This window comes from Lucilia cuprina, chromosome 6 (genome assembly GCF_022045245.1).
Source record: "Lucilia cuprina isolate Lc7/37 chromosome 6, ASM2204524v1, whole genome shotgun sequence".
Lineage (NCBI taxonomy): Eukaryota > Metazoa > Arthropoda > Insecta > Diptera > Calliphoridae > Lucilia > Lucilia cuprina.
This window is the reverse complement of record NC_060954.1, coordinates 12,478,215-12,502,027: the sequence shown is the minus strand read 5'-3', so window position 1 is coordinate 12,502,027 and position 23,813 is coordinate 12,478,215. Positions and strand designations below refer to the sequence as shown.

Below are 23,813 nucleotides of genomic sequence, written 5' to 3'. Positions count from 1 at the left end.
ACTGAACTAGAACTGAACTAGAACTGAACTAGAACTGAACTAGAACTGAACTAGAACTGAACTAGAACTGAACTAGAACTGAACTAGAACTGAACTAGAACTGAACTAGAACTGAACTAGAACTGAACTAGAACTGAACTAGAACTGAACTAGAACTGAACTAGAACTGAACTAGAACTGAACTAGAACTGAACTAGAACTGAACTAGAACTGAACTAGAACTGAACTAGAACTGAACTAGAACTGAACTAGAACTGAACTAGAACTGAACTAGGAACTGAACTAGAACTGAACTAGAACTGAACTAGAACCGAACTAAAACTGAACTGGAGTTGACCTAGAACTGAACTACAAATGAACTAGAAATGAACTAGAACTGAACTACAAATAAACTAAAACTGAACTGAAACTGAATAAGAACTAAACTAAAACAGAACTAGAACTGAACTAGAACTGAACTAGAACTGAACTAGAACTGAACTAGAACTGAACTAGAACTGAACTAGAACTGAACTAGAACTGAACTAGAACTGAACTAGAACTGAACTAGAACTGAACTAGAACTGAACTAGAACTGAACTAGAACTGAACTAGAACTGAACTAGAACTGAACTAGAACTGAACTAGAACTGAACTAGAACTGAACTAGAACTGAACTAGAACTGAACTAGAACTGAACTAGAACTGAACTAGAACTGAACTAGAACTGAACTAGAACTGAACTAGAACTGAACTAGAACTGAACTAGAACTGAAGTAGAACTGAGCTAGAACTGAACTTGAATTGAACTAGAACCAAACTAGAACTGAAATAGATCTGATCTAGAACTGAACTAAAACTGAACTAGAACTAAATTTCTAAAAAATTCCTTAAAAAATATTTTTGTTTTTCAAATGCAATTTGTTAAATAATAAAAGAAAAACCAAAAATTAAAAACATTATAGAATCCACTCTAAATTTTTTAATTCTTCAAAAGAAATAATAAAAAAAACATAAACCAATTACATTTGAACTTTTAAAGTTCACTTTTCAATAGAAATATATTTCAATATTTTAGTTTTTCTTTAAAGATTAATTTAATTAACAAATAAATTAATATCAAAAATAAAGAATAATTAAGTAAAATTTGTTTGCTAAAATTAAGTAAAATTCAGTTACAAAGTAAATAATTATTTAAAAGTTAGGTTATTTTTTAAAATTAAGTAAATTAACGTTATATTAAAGTAGAATTCCTATAAAAAACACAATTTAAAAATTAAAAATTTGAACTGAAAACTTTAATTTTTATATAAAAGTAAAAATATTCTCTAATGAGATAGTAGCTAATATAAGTAAAAGAAGAACCCCCTTTTTTTAAAAACTTAATACAATTAAAACCCATTATAAAATAAAACTTAGACGCTAAAAATATTTACAATAAAAATTATAATATTGATAGCAATATAAATAGAATTAACTAAATTATTAAGTCACCGTATGGCAATAATTTAATTTACCCAACTCTTCTGATGCAGCCGCCCGTTCTTGCAATTTGCGCGACAGTAAGGGCACAAATAAATCATAGTCCAATTGTTTACAGGCAAAATCTAAATATATCTGAGAATTATCAGCCCAGTTGAAACGCTCCAATAGCCAACTAAACATATAGCCGCAGCAAAGAGTGATAATGAAACCCAAAACACAATACCACATATACGACAGACGATAAAGCCAGAAATAGTGAGGTTCTGCAGTTAAACTTTGTGCCGTTGTAGTGCTTATGGTTTCATTAACAAACTCCTCTATTACTCTTAAAGATTCCGCAACTAAAGTTGTATTAGCAGCGATACAGCCATCATCGGATAATGGCAGAGATGGTGGTGGTGGTTTGGGTCCACCAAAACCAATCCAAAAATGCAAAACATAGACCACATAACAGTCCTGCTATTACACCTCTTTGATTAGCTCTCGTGGTGCACATGCCCAATGTGAAAACAGCCAATAGAGGACCACCACCCACTACACCGAATATAGTGAGCGAAGCTTGCAATACTCCACCCATTGAACCGGCTCCAAAGGCCAAAGCTATACATACTAGACCATATAGACAGGCCATTATTTTTGAGGGCAATGTTGTGCTGGAATCTGTCATGGCTCTTTTGAATATTTTCTTATATAAAGGTTTTAAATAATCCTCTAAAGTTACGGCGGAGAGAGAGCTAACAGCCGAAGAGACAGTTGAGAGACTGGCAGAAAAGATGCCCGATACGAAGAGTCCACACAAGCCGGGATATTGGCCTGAAATTTAACAAAAAAACCAAGGACACGGTTAAACATTTTAGAAAGTTATTTTACAATTTGAAATTAACTAAAACGAATGTAGAACTGAACTAGAACTGAACTAGAATTGAACTAGTACTGAACTAGAACTGAACTAGAACTGAACTAGAACTGAACTAGAACTGAACTAGAACTGAACTAGAACTGAACTAGAACTGAACTAGAACTGAACTAGAACTGAACTAGAACTGAACTAGAACTGAACTAGAACTGAACTAGAACTGAACTAAGACTGAACTAGAACTGAACTAGAACTGAACTAGAACTGAACTAGAACTGAACTAGAACTGAACTAGAACTGAACTAGAACAGAACTAGAACTGAACTAGAACTGAACTAGAACTGAACTAGAACTGAATTAGAACTGAACTAGAACTGAACTAGAACTGAACTAGAACTGAACTAGAACTGAACTAGAACTGAACTAGAACTGAACTAGAACTGAACTAGAACTGAACTAGAACTGAAACTAGAACTGAACTAGAACTGAACTAGAACTGAAAAAAACTAGAGCTGAACTAGAACTGAACTAGAACTGAACTAGAACTGAACTAGAACTGAACTAGAACTGAACTAGAACTGAACTAGAAACTGAAACTAGAACTGAACTAGAACTGAACTAGAACTGAACTAGAACTGAACTAGAACTGAACTAGAACTGAACTAGAACTGAACTAGAACTGAACTAGAAACTGAACTAGAACTGAACTAGAACTGAACTAGAACTGAACTAGAACTGAACTAGAACTGAACTAGAACTGAACTAGAACTGAACTAGAACTGAACTAGAACTGAACTAGAACTGAACTAGAACTGAACTAGAACGAACTAGAACTGAACTAGAACTGAACTAGAACTGAACTAGAACTGAACTAGAACTGAACTAGAACTGAACTAGAACTGAACTAGAACTGAACTAGAACTGAACTAGAACTGAACTAGAACTGAACTAGAACTGAACTAGAACTGAACTAGAACTGAACTAAGAACTGAAACTAGAAACTGAACTAGAACTGAACTAGAACTGAACTAGAACTGAACTAGAACTGAACTAGAACTGAACTAGAACTGAACTAGAACTGAACTAGAACTGAACTAGAAACTGAACTAAATGAACTAGAACTAACTAGAATTGAACTAGAAACTGAACTAGAACTGAACTAGAACTGAACTAGAATTGAACTAGAACTGAACTAGAACTGAACTAGAACTGAACTAGAACTGAACTAGAACTGAACTAGAACTGAACTGAACTAGAACTGAACTAGAACTAGAACTGAACTAGAACTGAACTAGAAAACTAGAACTGAAACTAGAACTGAACTAGAACTGAACTAGACTGACTAGAACTGAACTAGAACTGAACTAGAACTGAACTAGAACTGAACTAGAACTGAACTAGAACTGAACTAGAACTGAACTAGAACTGAACTAGAACTGAACTAGAACTGAACTAGAACTGAACTAGAACTGAACTAGAACTGAACTAGAACTGAACACAGAATTGAACTAGAACTGAACTAGAACTGAACTAGAACTGAACTAGAACTGAACTAGAACTGAACTAGAACTGAACTAGAACTAAAACTGAACTAGAACTGAACTAGAACTGAACTAGAACTAAACTAGAATTGAACTAGAACTGAACTAGAACTGAACTAGAACTGAACTAGAATTGAACTAGAACTGAACTAGAACTGAACTAGAACTGAACTAGAACTGAACTAGAACTGAACTAGAACTGAACTAGAACTGAACTGAACTAGAACTGAACTAGAACTAGAACTGAACTAGAACTAGAACTGAACTAGAACTGAACTAGAACTGAACTAGCACTGAACTAGAACTGAACTAGAACTGAACTAGAACTGAACTAGAACTGAACTAGAACTGAACTTGAATTGAACTAGAACTGAACTGTACTAGAACTACGAAAATACTCGACTTACCCATTGTATCTATGGCAAATAACGGCATTAACTGATCTCTCGACTTAATGCGACCATTCAGCACAGGATCACAATTTCGATAATAGTAGAATATCGCTAAACCCGTAAACAGAGTACTAAAACTTAAACAGCTTAAAATAGGCAAATTCCACCATAGCGCCGTCTGAGCACCTTTCAAGTCCCGCACACTTAAGAGACGTTGAACCTGAGTTTGATTAACACCATACAGAGATAGATAAGTAACCATGCCACCAATAATTAAACTCCACCAAGTATGACGTATTGTAGGATCCAAGGAGATGGCACTAACATCTAAACGACCAGTTTCCTGAGCTGCTTGCCATATGGGCTGAAGGCCTCCAGCCTTAATGGCCGATACTATAATCACCGAATAAATGCCAGCAAACATGAGTAAAGATTGAAAGACATCAGTGATGAGCACAGCCTTCATGCCACCCAGAGTCGAATAGAAGGTACAAACTAAACCTATAGCTAAAATGGCGGCCACATGACTTAAACCCGTTACAGCTTCCAGCGCCAAGGCGGGTGCATATAATACTATGCCCATGTATAAAATCATTTGTACTGAATAGGCCAATGAAGCCACCAAACGCATGCTATGACCAAAACGACGCTCCAAATACTCATAAACACTTGTGGTGCGCATGCGATAGAAAACCGGCAGAAATCCATATGCTGCCAGAGGAGTACTTAAGATATAGGCTATATTAATGGCACAAAACATAATGCCAAACTGATAACTCTCATTGGAGACACCCAGCAGAGTTATGGCCGACATAAAACTTGCCATTAAACTAAATGATACTGGTAACGCTGACATACTTTGATCAGCCATTAAATATTCTTTGGTGGTTTTTTGTTTGCCGCCCGATAGGCGATAATAAATTCCTATTGATGCCGATATGGCTAGAATGGTGATCAACACCGCATAATCCCAGGCATCAAAATTAGACATGTTTATATATATATATTATATTGTGTATAGTTGAGATATTTATACAATAAATAATTTAAAATAGCTACAAATCAGCGAGGTAGTTGTAAATGATTTAGGTAATTTTGTGAGGACACTTTATTGTTACTTGTTGCTTCCAGCTCAGGTACGAGTACTTTTAGCACATTTTCTCTTTTCAATTCAGGAACCTTACATTGGTGTTTATTGTTGTTTGCTATAGGATTTTATTGGATTAAAAATTAGTTTTAAAGCGTCTGAGGTCAAGAGTATAAATGCACTTTTTTGATGAAGAAATTTCAAGAGAATTAAAAATATGTCAATATCAATTGTACATATTCAATTATTTGGTCACATGTCCATAAACATTAGAACTATAAAAGAATTAGAATAGAACAGCAACTGAACTAGAACTTGAACCAGAACTTAACTAGAACGGAACTTGATCTGAACTACTACTAAAAAAGAACTGAACTAGAACTGCACAAGAACTAAATAAGAAATAAACAAGACCTAGAACTGAAATAGAACAGAACTACAGCAGAAGTAGAACATAACTAGAACAAATCCAGAACACAAATAAAACTGAACTAGAAAACTGGAACAGAGCTAGAACAGAAATAAAACAGAACTTAAACGTAACTAGAACTAGAAATGAACTAGAACTGAACTAGAACAGAACTAGAACTGAACTAGAACTGAACTAGAACTGAACTAGAACTGAACTAGAACTGAACTAGAACTGAACTAGAACTGAACTAGAACTGAACTAGAACTGAACTAGAACTGAACTAAAATTGAACTAGAACTGAACTAAAACTGAACTAAAACTGAACTGGAATTGATCTAGAACTGAATTGAACTGAATAAGAACTGAACTGGAATTGAACTAGAACTGAACTAGAACTGAACTAGAACTGAACTAGAACTGAACTAGAACTGAACTAGAACTGAACTAGAACTGAATTAGAACTGAACTAGAACTGAACTAGAACTGAACTAGAACTGAACTAGAACTGAACTAGAACTGAACTAGAACTGAACTAGAACTGAACTAGAACTGAACTAGAACTGAACTAGAACTGAACTAAAACTGAAATAGAACTGAACTGGAACTGAACTAGAACTGAACTAGAACTGAACTTGAATTAGAACTTGAACTAGAACTGAACTAGAACTGAACTAGAACTGAACTAGAACTGAACTAGAACTGAACTAGAACTGAACTAGAACTGAACTAGAACTGAACTAGAACTGAACTAGAACTGAACTAGAACTGAACTAGAACTGAACTAGAACTGAACTAGAACTGAACTAGAACTGAACTAGAACTGAACTAGAACTGAACTAGAACTTGAACTAGAACTGAACTAGAACTGAACTAGAACTGAACTAGAACTGAACTAGAACTAGAACTGAACTAGAACTGAACTAGAACTGAACTAGAACTGAACTAGAACTGAACTAGAACTAGAACTGAACTAGAACTGAACTAGAACTGAACTAGAACTAGAACTGAACTAGAACTTAACTTAAAATGAACTATAACCTCACTAGAACTGAAATAGAACTAAACTTGAAATGAACTAGAACGGAACTAGAACTGAACTAGAACTGAACTAGAACTGAACCAGAACTGAACTAGAACTCAACTAGAACTGAACTAGAACTAAACTTGAAATGAACTATAACCTCACTAGAACTGAAATAGAACTAAACTTGAAATGAACTAGAACGGAACTAGAACTGAACCAGAACTGAACTAGAACTCAACTAGAACTCAACTAGAACTCAACTAGAACTGAACTAGAACTAAACTTGAAATGAACTATAACCTCACTAGAACTGAAATAGAACTAAACATGAAATAAACTAGAACGGAACTAGAACTGAACCAGAACTGAACTAGAACTGTACTAGAACTGGACTACAACTGAAGTAGAACTGAACTAGACCTAAACTAGAACTGAACTAGAACTGAACTAGAACTGAACTTTGAACTATGTACATATATATGAAGATATGTAGTTTTAACACTATGTACATATATATGAAGATATGTAGTTTTAACACTGGTTAGAAAAAATTCTTAAAAAATGGCGGGAAATTCTTATAATTTGCCTTATTGAAACGGAAGAGGAAATACTAAACAAACTTTTTCTTCGATTACAGTAAAATAATTGTGCAATAAATGGTTTAAATTGATAAAAATTTAAAATGTATTAACAACGAAATGTTTTAAATAAAACATTAACTTTAAGTTATAAACAAATTAACCGACACAACAAATTCAAGTTCAATGTTCAATCTTTTGAATAAGAGGGCTGACTGATCACCTGGTAGCAGGGGAGATGTTGCGGTGCTGGTTTGGTGGTGATGAATAACTTTTTGTGAAAGTATATAAAAACTCGTGGTTTTTACATTAAAAAAATTCCATGGCCAAACAAAAAAAAACTATTTGAACAAAAACGCTTTAAAACTAATTTTTCTAATAAAATGTTGTTAATTTGAATTTCTTTTAAATTATTGTAAGTTTTTATTTTAATTCATTAGCAAAAAAGTTAATTGAACTGTTTTTTGGTTTTTCTCTCTCTTTCTCTTTTTAAATGTTTAATTTGTTGTTTTGTGGGGTTTGTTTTGTAATTTTTTTGTTATACAATTTTGATTTTATTTACTCTCATTTTATTCACTTCGTAAATCAATATGTATTTTTTTTTTTTAAATTTGCATTTCAATTACACTTTATCTGTTAAGAAATATTTCACTTTATTTGCTAAATCATTTGTTGTCATCCAGGTTTTTTTATATTAAACTAATTTGCTAATGCACCTTCATCATTTTTTACTAATTTCTTTTATTATTTTCTATTTTTTTCCGATTTTGTTTTTTTTTATAATTTCTGTTTTTTACGCAAAATCGCGCGACCCTCCAAGAGAAATCAGTTGTTTTTTAATGACGTTTTCCATTTTCGCTAAACACATGTATAGAAGTTGTTGTTGTTTTCGTTCTTGTGTAAAAAAATAACAAAAAAATATTATTTAACACTTTACTTTATAGTACGTACGAATCAACACATTGCCAAACTACTTGTAATACCCGTCAAGTTAATAATTTCAAATATTCATAGTTTTTTTCTTGTTTTAATTTAATTTTTTTTAAATTTACGCCACAAGAAAAACAAACGTTCACTCTCACGTAATAGATTTTCAAAACTGACCAGAAAAAATTTCATGTGTAAAAATGTTTATTAGAATAAAGCTCACACTACGAAAGCTTTACAAATACAAACTAAATGAGAAAGCAAAAGTTAGTGAAACAAATTGCATTGTCTGGAAAGTAAAAGCTTAGTTAGTGTACACAGTTGTATTTGAAAAGTACTTTTTTTCTCGTACTTATGTTTTTTTTTTTGTTTACAAGTCTAGCATAGCTGGATGTGTGTAATACAGTTAGAAAAATGTCAATGAAAGAAAATACAATTTTAAAAAATTGCTTTAAAAATTGTACATTTTTGATTGCAAATGTACCAAATCTACATTTTGGTCCAATGTCCGAAATTTCGAAAACTGGTTCGTGAGAAATTTGAATTTGTACCCATAAACATTAAAAGGGGTATATAGACCAGTTGTTAGTTAGTTAGTTCGTTAGTTAGTTAAGTAGGTAGTTATTTAGGTCGTTAGTTGGTTAGTTAGTTAGTTAGTTGGTTAGTTGGTTAGTTGGTTAGTTGGTTAGTTAGTTAGTTAGTTAGTTGGTTAGTTGGTTAGTTGGTTAGTTAGTTAGTTAGTTAGTTAGTTAGTTAGTTAGTTAGTTAGTTAGTTAGCTAGTTAGTTAGCTAGTTAGTGCTATGTATACACGGTTGTCAGATCTTACAACGTTGTCAGTATCCACATTACAAATTTTGTCTTGCAATACTTTCGGTAATGCTTTTTCTGACAATGTTGCAAAAGAAAAACTTCAAATTCAGACGATTTTTAGACATTTTCTGAAAATTTTACTGACAATGTTGTAAGATCTGACAACCGTGTATCACGACCTTAACCCAGCTTATCATATCCGTCATAATTAGTAAACAACAAAAGAGTGAGTAGCTCACACATATCTTTTAAAATCGAGAAAAATTCATAAGTAAGAGGGAGTTGATATATCACACATACACAAATGTATTCGTCAATTTCTTCATATTGTCCTTAAGAAACTAATAAAATCTTTGTTCTACGCTATGATAGAAATATCATACTTTTACTGTTCTTGTTGCGCAAACATTCTAGTTTTCTCTGTGTATTGCTATCAAAATATTATTAATTCTTATACAAACTAAACACAGCGAAAAACCAGTTATCGATAACAACTGGAATGAACAGCTGTCAGATGTTTTTTTTTGCATTCTTTAAAAAAACATCAGTTATAAAAAACTTTTCAAGATAATAAGACAAAGAAAAAAAAAACAGTTTAAAAATATACGTAATAAAATATTAGAATTTTTTGCTAAAGTTGCAAACTAAAAGTATAAATTGATAAATTTTAAGTGTAATTAACAAAAAAAATGGATTTTTCAATAGTAGAATATTATGGGAAACAAGAAAGTAAATGCGGCTACTGTAAAGGCATCAAATGCAGTATTGGTCATGGTAAGTGCCATTGGTAGTGGGCAAGGAGCAAAATATACTTTAAATCACACCATAAATGTGTTTAAATAAAAACTTTATGCATAAATTTAAATAAATTTTTTTTACTAAAAATCAATCAAACAACAACAAAACTAACAAAGATTTGTATACAATATACTTTGAGAGATGAAAAAAAGTGACGTATAAAATTTTGTTGTTTTAGCATATTGAAAAAAAAAACAAAAACACCAGACAGGTGCCGCCTGCTTATTGTTTTTGTAAACTGAAGCTGCTTATAAAAAGGTGCGAATCACTGCAGAAATATAAAGTGAAACGTTAATGAACGACCTTCTTGATTGAAATCTGAATATTTTAAGGTATATTTTTTGCGAATTTTGTTTTTGCGGTATTAACTTCCCGGCTATAAATATTTGTGGGACAAGAAAGTGAACTTTGTTCTGATTTAGATTTTGTGGTAAATTTAAAATGTTTTTGTTTTAAGAACATTACTTTGGATGGATGTGCTATTGGCTTACCTTGGTTGCTCTTAATGGATATTCAAGTTGTTGTATAAGTTTGACTGTGTACAATAGAGTTTTCCTGGGGAAAAACTTTGAAACTGCTGTAGCTGGGTTTATAATCTTTGGCAAAGTATGACTCGGTACGTTTCGGAGCAAAGATCTAATTGTTGGGGAAATGTTGGTTGTTGTTGTAACAGCCAAGAAATTGGACTATTTCAATAGGGTTAGTCCATAAATTCGTTGGACTAAGTGAAATAGGGTGGGCTGGACGAATATGTGGTGGGTATCATAGGGATCTTGTCCCCATGCTGGGCATATATTGGTGACGGCACGGTCTATGCGGAAAGATGTGCCAGAACATCTCTTGTTTTTCATGGCAGGTTTTTCTCTATTTTTGCTATTAGCGGTAGGCGACCTCCAAAACGACATTTATACGGTAACCTGAAACCGTGGTATTGATGGCGTCACTATGAATGTCGTTCAAAGCTGCTGTTTACGAATTCGGATCTAAGGTATGCTGCACATACCTTCGTATGCATCCAATTGTGTGCTGTTAAAGTGGGGATGACTCCTACGGAAGAGGAACTGTTTAGTCAGCATGACATTATGTTCCTTGTCTAGAAGAACCTTCGTTTCCTCGTTTAGGTGGTGCTCTAAAGATGTTTGCATACAGGCCATTACAGTCCGTAGGGCAACATTTTGGCAGCATTGAATATTTCTCCACTTGTTATAACACAGTGAAGGAGACCACACTGAAGCAATTGACCACTGACCGTTTGTCGACAGCTGTATCAACCGAAAGTTTTTTCCCCAGGAAAAAACTATCGGCCACAGTCGAGCTGTTACAACAACAACAACCACTGACCGTTCGTTTACACGACAATTGGATCTCCGCTCCGGAACGAACCGATTATCCATCGGCTAAAGATTGTCAACTCAGCAATAACTGTATCAACTGGAAGTTATTCCCAATGAAAGAACATCCAGTTACAGCTAACCTGTTGCAACAACAACCACTGACCGGCCGATTGTTTTATAGATAGCCAACAAGTTGTCCATTCCCTAAGTACTGCCAGTTAGCTCTTTGAGGACCTTGTTTCTATTTCGCAATATGTCCGTAATTGCACTGGCATGAGCTGAGGAAGTAAACAGGCTGTTAAAGGTTTCTATCGATTACGACGCCTAGATTTAAGTTTACGTCCAAAACTCGAAAGATTTAAGAATCGTTGACATCTAGCAACAAAGAGCCAAGGAGCAGTTATGGATTAATTGATATAGTAGGATATGACGGTGGTTTAAACTCCATACGGATGGCATTAAAGAAGTAGTCGGCAAGAATTGCTGTTAGATATCCGCCTATTGCTGCTTAGAAGATCATTAAGAGAGCAAGATTTTGAGTAACATTTGCACAATTTACAATCGTTGTCGTATCGTTGTAGTGTTGTATGTCATAAAAATTTTCAAATAACATTTTTGTAACAAAAACAAAACAATAAAATACTAAACATACTACGATACAACCGTACAACGCCGATTGTGAATTGGACAAATGTAAACTTTCTATCAGCTCTCAACTATAGCAACGATCTACATGATGATGTCTTTGAGTAACATTTGTCGAATTCACAATCGATATCGTATCGTTGTAGTGTTGTATGTCATAAAAATTTTTCAAATAACATTTCTTAAAACAAAAAGAAATTAATAATAAGTTAATTACCACATACAACGATACAACCGTACAACGCCGATTGCAAATTGAACAATTGGAAACTTTCTAGCAGCTGTACGCAATAGTAACGATCTACAATCACATATTGATATACGACTTTCTATAGAAAAATGCGTTGAATCTATTTCATTATATTCAAACGTGATTTTCTGTGCAAAAATTTAACTTAAACCAAATGTTTAAGAGATTTTTATGTTTTGACAAAAGTTTCCCCTACAGCCAAACATGTTTTCCATACAATTTCAAATCAATAGTAGTACTTGGGTCAAACTTCATAGTCTAATAATAATTCATAACAAGAAAAATTCTTGCCAATCATCATTATGAATCAGTTGATACAGCTTGATACAAGAAAAAGTTTAAGTTTATTTTAAATGCTAATAAAGTTGCTAAGCCAAGAGTAGAGTTTAGTTTAAGAAAACTAAATGTCAAATAAAGTTTAGCAATTTCTATATGTTTTAAAGCAAAAGGTAAACAAAAGTTATCAGTGAAAAAGTGAATTGAACTAAATATTAACTTTCTTATTATAATAGATGTGTATATTTCATTGGCGTTTGGTATTAAGTTGCTATAGTGTTCAGTTCAGTTTATTCATACAAATTATAAATTCTTAACAATATTTGTATGAGTTTTATTCTTTTCTTTGTTATAGACAATTCAATGGAGTTATCTCCGACCTTGACATTGAACTATAAGACGGTTATCTATTACTATAGATAACGGTCTTATTAGCAACGTTCAACATGCCTACCTAAAGAATAAGTAGGTTGAGAGTGCGTTACATGGCTTAGGGAATATTCTTTAGCCGCGTTTTTGGACATTGAGAGCACCTTTAACAACATTAGAAAAGATGGCATCAGAGAGTCGTTAGTCGTATTCAGAGTTCAGGATTTCCCAGTGAGTTGGATAGTATCGTTGCTTTATAGCAGAATTATTAACTCAATCTTAGGGGATGATAGGATTCGCTAACGAGTTTTCTCCATCCTTGACATTGAACTATTCAGGGGGTCAAAGCACCTGGGACTTCTAGTTATTCATCTGGCCATATTGATGAAATAGTCACTAGGGACGCATAGGTAGTTCTGGCTGATATTTTCAAGAGCTGTCTTCTCATGGAATATCTTCCAAAAAGGTGGAGAGAAGTTAGAGTAATCTTTATTCCTAAGGCCGGTAGGATATGCTACTTGAAACCTAAGGATTTCAGCCCTATCATTTATATTGAATACCTTAGAACGTCTCATAGATCTTTATCTCAGGATCAATATAGATAATCGTCTTATTAGCAATGCTCAACATGCCTACCTAAAGGATAAATCGGTTGAGAGTGCGTTACATGAGGTGGTTGGTTGAATTGAGCACGGCTTAGCGCATTAGCCGCGTTTTTGGACATAGAGGGCGCCTATATCAACATTAGGTCGTTAGTCGACGCTTGATAGCAAAATTATCAACTCAAACTTATGCGATGATAGGATTCGCAAACGAGTTACCAGGAGTACACCACAAGCAGGAGTGTTATCTTCTCTCTAAAGGTGGGAATATAGTCGTTATGCGTATGACGTGATGTTACTGTTCAAAGAGAAATTTCACCCGACAATCAGTGAGGTTATGCAGTCAGCACTAAGTGATCTATCAACCTGGCTAAATAGTAAAGGGGTTGGGTTTGAATCAATCTAAGACGAAGTTAGTTCTCTTCACTAGTAAATATAAAGCAAGCGGCATACTGAATCTGCTCCCAATTGAGAAATATGTTGAGAGTTTCGAGGCTCTAGTAAGACCAAAGCGGGTAAGCCACGGAGAATATTTTTGATCATTTGGTTACGACCCTGGACTTCGGAGCAACACCCTCAATAGTGATTTCTAGTAGGAATGAATGGGAAGGATCCGATGTACTGTTTGAGGGGTGTGCAGTTTTCTCTGACGAAACCAAGATGGACTCTGGCACAGATGCCGGGGTTTATTTGGTAGATAACAACATAAAAGTGTCCTACAGACTTCCGGACGAATGTAGCGCCATTATTAAGACACACATTACTAGGGGGTCGGAAGTGATGATTTATGTTGATAGTCAGGCAGCTCTTAAAGCTTTGCAGTGTAAAACGTTACATTCTTTCGTTACATTACTGGTCAAAGGTAAATTTCACCCGACAATCAGTGAGGTCATTCAGTCAGCACTAAGTGATCTATCAACCTGGGTAAATAGGAATGGGTTGGGTTTGAATCCATCTAAGACCGAGCTAGTTCTCTTCACTAGGAAATATAAAGCAAGCAGCATTGGATATTATACTGAATCTGCTTCCAATTGAGAAATATGTTGAGAGTGTAGAGGCTCTAGTAAGCCTGTAAGCCACGGAGAATATTTTTGATCATTCGGTTACGACCCTGGACTTCGCAGCAACACCCTCAATGGTGATTTCTAGTAGGAATGAATGGGAAGGATCCGATGTACTGTTTGAGGGGTGTGCAGTTTTCTCTCACGAAACCAAGATAGACTCTGGCACAGGTGCCGGGTTTTATTTGGTAGATGACAACATGAAAGTGTCCTACAGACTTCCGGACGAATGTAGCGACATTATTAAGACACACATTACTAGGAGTTCGGGGAGTCAGGCAACTCTTAAAGCTTTGCAGTATAACACGTTACATTCTAGCTTGGTAAACAGCTGCAATAGGGATCTGGAAGGGTTTGTCAGGTTATACACACTAAGGCTGGATTTGTGTACCGGGACACTGTGACATACAGGGTAATGAGATTGCAGATGAACAGATGGAGCTTGATAGATAGGGTCGGTTCGGTAAAACTCCCCATTTGCTATTAATATAGGCTAATTTCCGAATATTTCAGAAACTCCACCCACCATCCATCCTGGTAAAGTAGGCTGGATTGTAGGGTTTCTAGGAGTTTAATACAAAAGCAACCAAAATGCTATTAGGACTGGACAGGATGAGTATAACGATTTTAGTAGGGGTAATAACCAGACACTGCTTAATTGCAGCCTTTAGGGGTAATGGGGTCGGTATCACACAGAATTTTTGCAGGTTGTGTGAAGACGAAGAGCAACTGGAGACAGTAGGGCATATTTTATGCCACTGTCCCAGATTACAGAGTTTGAGACTGAAATGGCTAGGTAAAGGATTCCACAATAAACTAGGAGATGTAGCAGGGTGCAATCTAGGCGACATTATGGCCTTCATCGGAGGTGTTTTTATATTTTCGACCACGACCACTTCCTTTCTCTGTTCTCTTTTTGAATGGAAAATCTCACTCTTCTCATCTCTCTTTCTTTCTGACTTCTTTTTCTCTTTCTCCTTGTTCTTTATTAAAGGGATTCATAATGAACCTTTGGGCCTCCGAGTGGGCGTATACATTGGTATACAAACCTTTTAAACTAAAGTATTCTAAATGTTTTTGTTTTAAAAACATTTGATTTCAAAACCTATGACACGTTTACTTCTTAGAATTAATCATGTTTTAAAGATTTCATACAAATTGTTAAAGCTTTTCTATAGAAGTCTTATCAGCTTTTAACAGCAATCTTACAAATTTATACTAGAATAATTTGTATCAATTACGTTTTAGTATAAACATATTACAATGACGTAATATTTGTATATATATCAGGTGATTTATGAAAATTAATTCTCTTACTTAGGAATGCATGCCTATACAATGTCACCGGCAGATTATCAGGATCTTATTGATCGTGGTTGGCGACGCAGTGGTCATTATTGTTACAAACAAGATAATACAACAACTTGCTGTCCTTGTTATACCATCAAGTAAGTTTTCTTAGAATTAAAAGATAAAAGTCAACTAAAAACTGTTTACTTTTACAGATGTGATGCTTTGGAATTCAAATTATCTAAATCCCATAAAAAAGTACTTAAACGTATGAATCGTTTTCTACGTGATGGCAAACGTGATAAAAATGAAGAAGTTCAGGCTACAAATAATGCAGATAAAGAGGCTAAAGATAATGACAATGAAGATGTGGGTGATGATGCTGGCGGTGGAGGTATTAGAGAAGAGGTACAGGGACCAAATGTTCCTCTTAAAGATATAAATTTAGAATTATTTGCCAAAGCAAATGGAGAACATAACAATGTTAAGAATAACTATAAGGAAAAGGAAATTACACAAGCTAAAGATATTAAAGATAAAACGGAAACTAATGAAGAATCTTCAAGTGGCAGCAAGAAATGTAAAATGAATTTAAATTAATTAAAAAAAAAAAGAATTTTGCTAATTTTAACCTTTTTTTTTTGTTGTTCACCTAAACAGCTTTAGAAGGTGTTAATCCACCTTGCAAGAAAGCCAAACAAATGCGTTTGGAACGTAAATTGGCCAAGAACGCTTCCAAGGGTTTAGCCATAGATTTGCCACCCAAAACTCCACGTGATAAAGAAAAAACTCTAAAGGATTTAATTAATGATAACAAACCTGATGATAAACATAAACTTAAGGTAAAGTTTGTTAAGTTTATTTTAAAACTGCAAATTATTGGTTGTTTTTCAGACGTACATATTATTGCTTTTCTTAAAAACTAAAAGTAGTTAAAGTATATACTTTTCAAAAAAACCAAAAAAAAAAAAAACTATTTTTAGTTTTTTTTCCAATTTTTACAGATTGTTTTAGTACCTTCAAATAAAGACATTTACAATGAAACGGCCTTAGCTTTATATCGTAAATATCAATTAATAATACACAATGATAATCCTGAACGTCTACAACCTAAAAATTTGCTACGTTTCCTTTACAATTCCCCTTTAAAGGTAATTTTTTTTTATTAAATATTAATCGCACTCTCTCTCATTTCGTTTCAGTTGGAAGTTATACATGTTAAGAGTGAACAATTTCATAAAACTTTGCCGCAAACTTATGAACTCTATAAGAAATATCAAACTTTAATACACAATGATCCACCAGCCGGTGAAGATGATTATTTAGTATTTTTACAACGTTCACCATTGAAGGTGCAAACAAAAAAAAGCATTTATTTCGAACATGATTTTCTCTAGAGAAATTGTCTTTTGAACAGGATTTTATAAAGTTGAATTGTATTTAAACATAATGTTCATTAGAAACATAGAATTCGAACTTGATTTTCTGTAAAGAAGTTGAGTTTGAACTTGATTTTTTATAGAAAAATAAGTTTGTATATGATTTTTTTCATTCGAACATACTTTTCTATAAAAAAATTACTTACGAACATGATTTTTTATAGAAAAATTAAATTCGAAAATGATTTTCTTTAGAAAAATAAGTTCAAACATGATTTTCTATAAAAAAATAAGTTCGAGTTTGATTTTTTGCATTCGAACATGAAAAAATTACTTTCGAACATGATTTTCTATAAAAAAAAATTAAATTCGAACATGAGTTTCTCTAGAAAAATAAGTTCTAACATGGTTTTCTATACAAACATTTAATTCGAACATGATTTTCTATAGAAAAATAAGTTCGAACATAATTTTTACAATCAAACATGATTTTCTATAAAAAAATACTTTCGAACATGATTTTTTAAAGAAAAATTAAATTCGAACATGATTTTCTTTAGAAATATAAGTTCAAACATGATTTTCTAAAGAAAAATTTCTATCGAACATGATATTCTATAAAAAAAATTAAATTCGAACATGATTTTCTTAAGAAAATGTTGAGTTCGAACTTGATTCTGCAGAAAAATATGTTCGAACATGTTTCTTTTGCAATCCAACGTGCTTTTCTATGGAAACATTACTTTCGAACATGATTTTCTATAGAAAAATTGAATTCGAACTTGATTTTCTTTGGAAAAATAAGTTCGAACATGATTTTTTTCATTCAAACATGTTTTTCTATGGAAAAATTACTTTCGAACATAAATTCGAACATGTTTTTCTTTGGAAAAAAGGTCAAACTTGATTTTCTAAAGAATAATTTTATTCGATTATGACTTTCTAAAGATTCGAACATGATTTTCTCTAGAAAAATTGAATTCAAAAATGATTTTCTGGGGAAAAATAAGTTCGAACATGATTTTTGCATTCAAACATGCTTTTCTATCGAAAAATTACTTTCGAACATAAATTCGAACATGTTTTTCTTTGGAAAAAAAGGTCGAACTTGATTTTCTAAAGAACCATTTTATTCGAACATGACTTTCTAAAGATTCGAACATGATTTTCTATAGAAAATTTGAATTCAAAAATGACTTTGTACAAAAATAAGTTCGAACATGATTTTTTGCATTCAAGCATGCTTTTCTATGGAAAAATTAATTTCGAACATAAATTCGAACATGTTTTTCTTTAAAAAAAAAGGTCAAACATGATTTTCTAAATAACAATTTTATTCGAACATCACTTTCTAAAGATTCGAACATGATTTTCTATAGAAAAATTGAATTCGAACTTGATTTTCTTTGCAAAAATAAGTTCGAACATGATTTTTGCATTCAAATATGCTTTTCTATGGAAAAATTACTTTCGAACATAAATTCGAACATGTTTTTCTTTGGAAAAAAAGGTCAAATATGATTTTCCAAAGAACCATTTTATTCGAACATGACTTTCTAAAGATTCGAACATGATTTTCTATAGAAAAATTGAATTCGAACTTGATTTTCTTTGCAAAAATAAGTTCGAACATGATTTTTGCATTCAAACATGCTTTTCTATGGAAAAATTACTTTCGAACATAAATTCGAACATGTTTTTCTTTGGAAAAAAGGTCAAACATGATTTTCTAATGAACAATTTTATTCGAATATGACTTTCTAAAGATTCAAACATGATTTTCTATAGAAAATTTGAATTCGAACTTAATTTTCTTTGGAAAAATAAGTTCGAACATGATTTTTTTCATTCAAACATGTTTTTCTATGGAAAAATTACTTTCGAACATAAATTCGAACATGTTTTTCTGTGGAAAAAAGGTCTAACATGATTTTCTAAAGAACAACTTTATTCGAACATGACTTTCTAAAGATTCGAACATGATTTTCTATATAAAAATTGAATTCGAAAATGATTTTCTGTGGAAAAATATGTTCGAACATGATATTTTGCATTCAAACAGATTTTTCTATGGAAAAGTTACTTTCGAACATGATTTTCTATAGAAAAATTTAATTCGTACATGACTTTGTATAGAAAAATAAGTTCAAACATGACACTCTAAGACTAAATAATATTCGAACATGATTTCCTATAGAGAAATTGTATTCGAAAATTATTTTCTGTGGAAAAATAAGTTCGAACATGAGTTTTGTATTCAAACATGTTTCTCTATGTAAAAAAAACATTCGAAAATAAATTCGAACATGTTTTTCTTCGGAAAAATAAGTTCAAACATGATTTCCTAAAGAAAAATGAATTCGACTTTCTAAAGATAAATCGTTTTCGAACGAATGTCTTTCGAACATGATTTTCTGTAGAAAAATAAGTTCGAATATGATTTTTTGCATTCGAACTTGATTTTCTGTAGGAAAATAAGTTCGAACATAATTTTTTTCATTCGAACTTAATTTTCTATAGAAAAATAAGTTCGAACATGATTTTTTGCAGTCGAACATGATTTTCAATGGAAAAATTACTTTCAAACATGATTTTCTATAGAAAAATTAAATTTAAACATAATTTTCTTTAGCAAGAATGAATTCAAACTTGTTTTTCTATACAAAAATAGTTTTGAAAAATCATTTCGTAGGAAAAATTGTATTCGAACATGATTTTCTACAGAAAAATAGTTTTAAAACATTTTCTAGAGAAAACTTGTATTCGAACATGATATTCTTTAGAAGAAGAAAGAATTGAAGCAACATTTCCAGATGAACACTATCTCACATTTTAATATAACTTTATTCTAACTTCAAAATCTCTTTTAACTACAAATTATCAGTCACTCTAATATCGAAATTTTTCCCCCCTCCCCCCTTCACTTATAGCTCTCTAAACCTGCTGATGGTCCACCCTCGGGATATGGTTCGTTTCATCAACAATACTGGCTAGATGATAAACTAATTGCTGTTGCTGTCATTGATATCTTACCCTATTGTGTTAGTTCTGTTTATTTCTTTTATGATCCAGATTATAATTTTCTCTCTCTGGGTACTTACAGCTCTTTAAGGTGGGTTAAATGTGGAAAAATCTTAATTTATCAAATTTTCTATTTTATTGTTATTTTGCAGAGAAATTGAATTAGTTCAAAGACTTGCCAGTATTGTACCATCTCTTAAGTATTATTATATGGGTTTCTATATACATTCCTGTCCCAAAATGCGTTATAAGGGAAGATTATCCTCTTCATATTTATTGTGTCCAGAGACCTATACTTGGCATTTGTTAACTGATGGTAATAGGATTTGTTAAAATATTTTCTTATTTTCTTAATATTCTAGAAATTTTAATATAAATTTTGTTTTTTTCTTTTTTAGAAATACGCTCTAAATTGGATGCAAATAAATATCAACGTTTTAATAATGATCCACAGGCCAAAGATGCCAATGAGTTTAAGATTAGTGACATAGATTCAGTATTATTGTTAATAAATGCCAAGACATACGTTAAATATCGTCAATATAAACAGGTAAAGTATATTTTTATATAATCAGACTGATCTTTAGTCTAGATCCTAGACTGTAGGTCGAACTATACAGTCTTTACTAAAGACTAATCTACGGACTAAACTATAAACTTATCTACTGTTTAGACAGCTCCATAGTCAAGAATATGCAATGATTTATACCAAAGGCTATAGACCGAATTATAGTCTAAACTATAGACCGATCTGTACTCTATACTATTGACTGATACGTCATTAGACTGATCTACATTATAGGCTATTAACATATCTTTAGGCTAGACTATAGACTGATCTATAGGTTAGACTTAAGACTGATCTATAGGCTAGACTATAGACTGATCTATAGGCTAAACTATAGACTGATCTACAGGCTAGACTATAGACTGATCTATAGGGTAGACTATAGACTGAACTATAGGCTACACTATAGACTGATCTATAGGCTACACTATAGACTTATCTATAGGCTACACTATAGACTGATCTATAGGCTACACTATAGACTTATCTATAGGCTAGACTATAGACTTATCTATAGGTTAGACTATAGACTGATCTATAGGCTAGACTATAGACTGATCCATAGGCTACACTATAGTCTGATCTATAGGCTAAACTATAGACTGATCTATAGGCTAAACTATAGACTGATCTATAGGCTAGACTATATACTGATCTAAAGGCTAGACTATAGACTGATCTATAGGCTAGACTATAGACTGATCTATAGGCTAGACTATAGACTGATCTATAGGCTAGACTATAGACTGATCTATAGGCTAGACTATAGACTGATCTATAGGCTAGACTATAGACTGATCTATAGGCTAGACTATAGACTGATCTATAGGCTAGACTATAGACTGATCTATAGGCTAGACTATAGACTGATCTATAGGCTAGACTATAGACTGATCTATAGGCTAGACTATAGACTGATCTATAGGCTAGACTATAGACTGATCTATAGGCTAAACTATATAGGCTAGACTATAGACTGATCTATAGTCTAAATATTAGACTGATTATAATATTTTATAGTCTACACTATAGACTAATCTGTAGTCTAGATATTAGATTGAGATTAAAATATAGCCTAGATTAAATACCGATCAATAGACATGACAGATCTTTAGTCTAGATAATAGACTAATTGGAGTAGACTATAGTCTAGACTAGAGATTGATCTATAGTCTACATCAAATACTGATCTGTAATCTATATTATAGATTGATATTTATTCTAGATATTAGTCTTATTAGAGTAGTGTATAGCCTATACTATAGACTGATCTATAGTCTAGATTATGGACTAATCTATGATCTAGACTGTGTCTAAGCAGTCTGATATCTAGTTCAATAGATATAGAATAGACTGATATTTAGTCTAGAAAGATATTAGACAGATTAGAGTAGACTAGAGTCTAGACTTTTTACTAATCTATAATCTAGATTATATAATAATCTGTTATTTAAATTATCGACTGAAATTTAATCTAGTTTCTGGACTATCTATAGTATAGACTAAGACTGCTTAGAGTAGACTATAGTCTCGACTATATACTGGTATATAGTCAATTTTATGGTCTATATTATATACATATCTGTAGTCTAGATTAGAGACTTTTTGTAGTCTAGATTATGGACTGATTCGAGTAGAGTAGACTTTAAACTGAATTATAATCTAGACTGTTGACTGATCTATAGTCTAGACTATAGACTGATCTATTGTCTAGACAATAGACTGATCTATAATCTAGATTATGAACTAATTTATAGTCTGGACTATACTGGACAGATCTGGAGTCCCGATTATAGACTAATCTATGGTCTACGATAGACTATAGACTATAGACTGATCTATAATCTAGACTATTGCCCGATTTATAGTCTAGACTATAGACTGATCTATAGTCTTGAATGTAGATTGATCTATAGGCAGAACTATTAAAAAATCTATAGGCTGGACTATAGATAGATATATGGTTTAGACGGTAGTCTGATCTATAATCTAGATTATCGACTTATCTATAAAGTCTGATCTATGATCGGGTATAGATTACTGTATATCTATAGATAAGTCTTGAAACTATAAAATTATCATTAGTTTACTACATAGACTATGATGTATTCTAGACAAACTGATATATAGTGTATACTTAAGACTAATTAATAACCTGGACTATAGACAGATCTGTAGCCTATCTGTATTTTTCATTTTCTTATAATAAATATTAAATCAATTCATAACAAATATCTTTAACTTTCAGATTGCTGGCAATGAAGAACGCGAATCAATTATTGAATACAGCCAACTGGTTGGCAAAACTTTGGCTCATCGTATGCTGTATTTGAAATTCTGAACAGAAGGCGTTTTCCCCAAGGAAATTTTACGAATTTGTTTTGAGTTTTCTTTTCATTATCCACGTTAATAATGTTTTAAAATGTATTATATAGTAGTGTTTCGCTTAAAAAGCTTTACATTTTCATTACCATATTGTTTCGTTTATTTTTAATCAGTAAGTTTTCCATGGACTACAGAGATGTAGACGTGGAAAGCGTTAAATACGTTTTTGATGAAAAAAACCCTTTAGTAGTTAAATAAATAGTTAAATGCTTTTAAGATTTTAATGTAAATCTTGTTATTTTAAAAATTAAAATGAGTTTTTTCTTTAATTTATTAAAGGTGTCAAGACTTTTGGCTGGTTTTGTGTAAAAAAAAAAATTAGAAATTTTGTAAAAGAAATCAATTGGAAAGAACTTAATTTTGAAGGTGATTTTATTAAGTTTTAAAATGTAAGATTAAATTGTTTTTAATTTGTAGATAAATTTGTAGATAACTCACAAAATGTATAAATAGATTTTTTAAACAATTTCTATTTTATTCTCCCATTATAGAATTATTCAATGTTGATAGATTTATCAATGAAAATTCTGAAGTTTATTTTTCAAGATTCCCATAGAAGACCTCTTTGTATAAACAGAAAATGTTTGAAATTACGGATACAACAAAATGTTGTTATTTAAGAAAAAGAAAAACCCACAACTTGGAATACAAGGTAATTACAAAAGTTTTTGGACATAAATACTTAAAACTCGGCAAAAACTCAATTTGATTTAAACAAGAACTGAACTAGAAGAGAACTAGAA

At 32.3% G+C, this 23,813-nt stretch overlaps 2 protein-coding genes across 3 annotated transcripts; one reads left to right on the top strand and one right to left on the bottom strand.

Annotated features, from left to right (window-relative positions):
• Positions 1 to 1,353: 1,353 nt before the first annotated feature.
• LOC111685138 (putative sodium-dependent multivitamin transporter) lies at positions 1,354 to 8,565 on the bottom strand. The gene is given in 4 exon segments (XM_046953897.1): positions 1,354 to 1,893; positions 1,895 to 2,277; positions 4,269 to 5,458; positions 8,071 to 8,565. Coding segments are annotated over 3 exon segments (1,788 nt in total). The 5' UTR covers positions 5,245 to 5,458; positions 8,071 to 8,565; the 3' UTR covers positions 1,354 to 1,464.
• A 1,092-nt stretch (positions 8,566 to 9,657) lies between these two features.
• LOC111685140 (arginyl-tRNA--protein transferase 1) lies at positions 9,658 to 23,300 on the top strand. Of its 2 annotated transcripts, none has more exons than XM_023447380.2 (9): positions 9,658 to 9,866; positions 15,749 to 15,875; positions 15,933 to 16,297; positions 16,378 to 16,559; positions 16,722 to 16,868; positions 20,027 to 20,208; positions 20,270 to 20,433; positions 20,516 to 20,667; positions 22,934 to 23,300. In XM_023447380.2, exons 1-9 carry the CDS (start codon positions 9,782 to 9,784, stop codon positions 23,024 to 23,026), a joined length of 1,497 nt encoding a protein of 498 aa, XP_023303148.2. In that variant the 5' UTR covers positions 9,658 to 9,781; the 3' UTR covers positions 23,027 to 23,300. The 2 variants fall into 2 exon arrangements, with proteins under 2 accessions (XP_023303148.2, XP_023303147.2); XM_023447379.2 differs by lacking the exon at positions 16,722 to 16,868 and adding an exon at positions 16,920 to 17,069 and having other exon boundaries at positions 9,660 to 9,866.
• Positions 23,301 to 23,813: the final 513 nt, after the last annotated feature.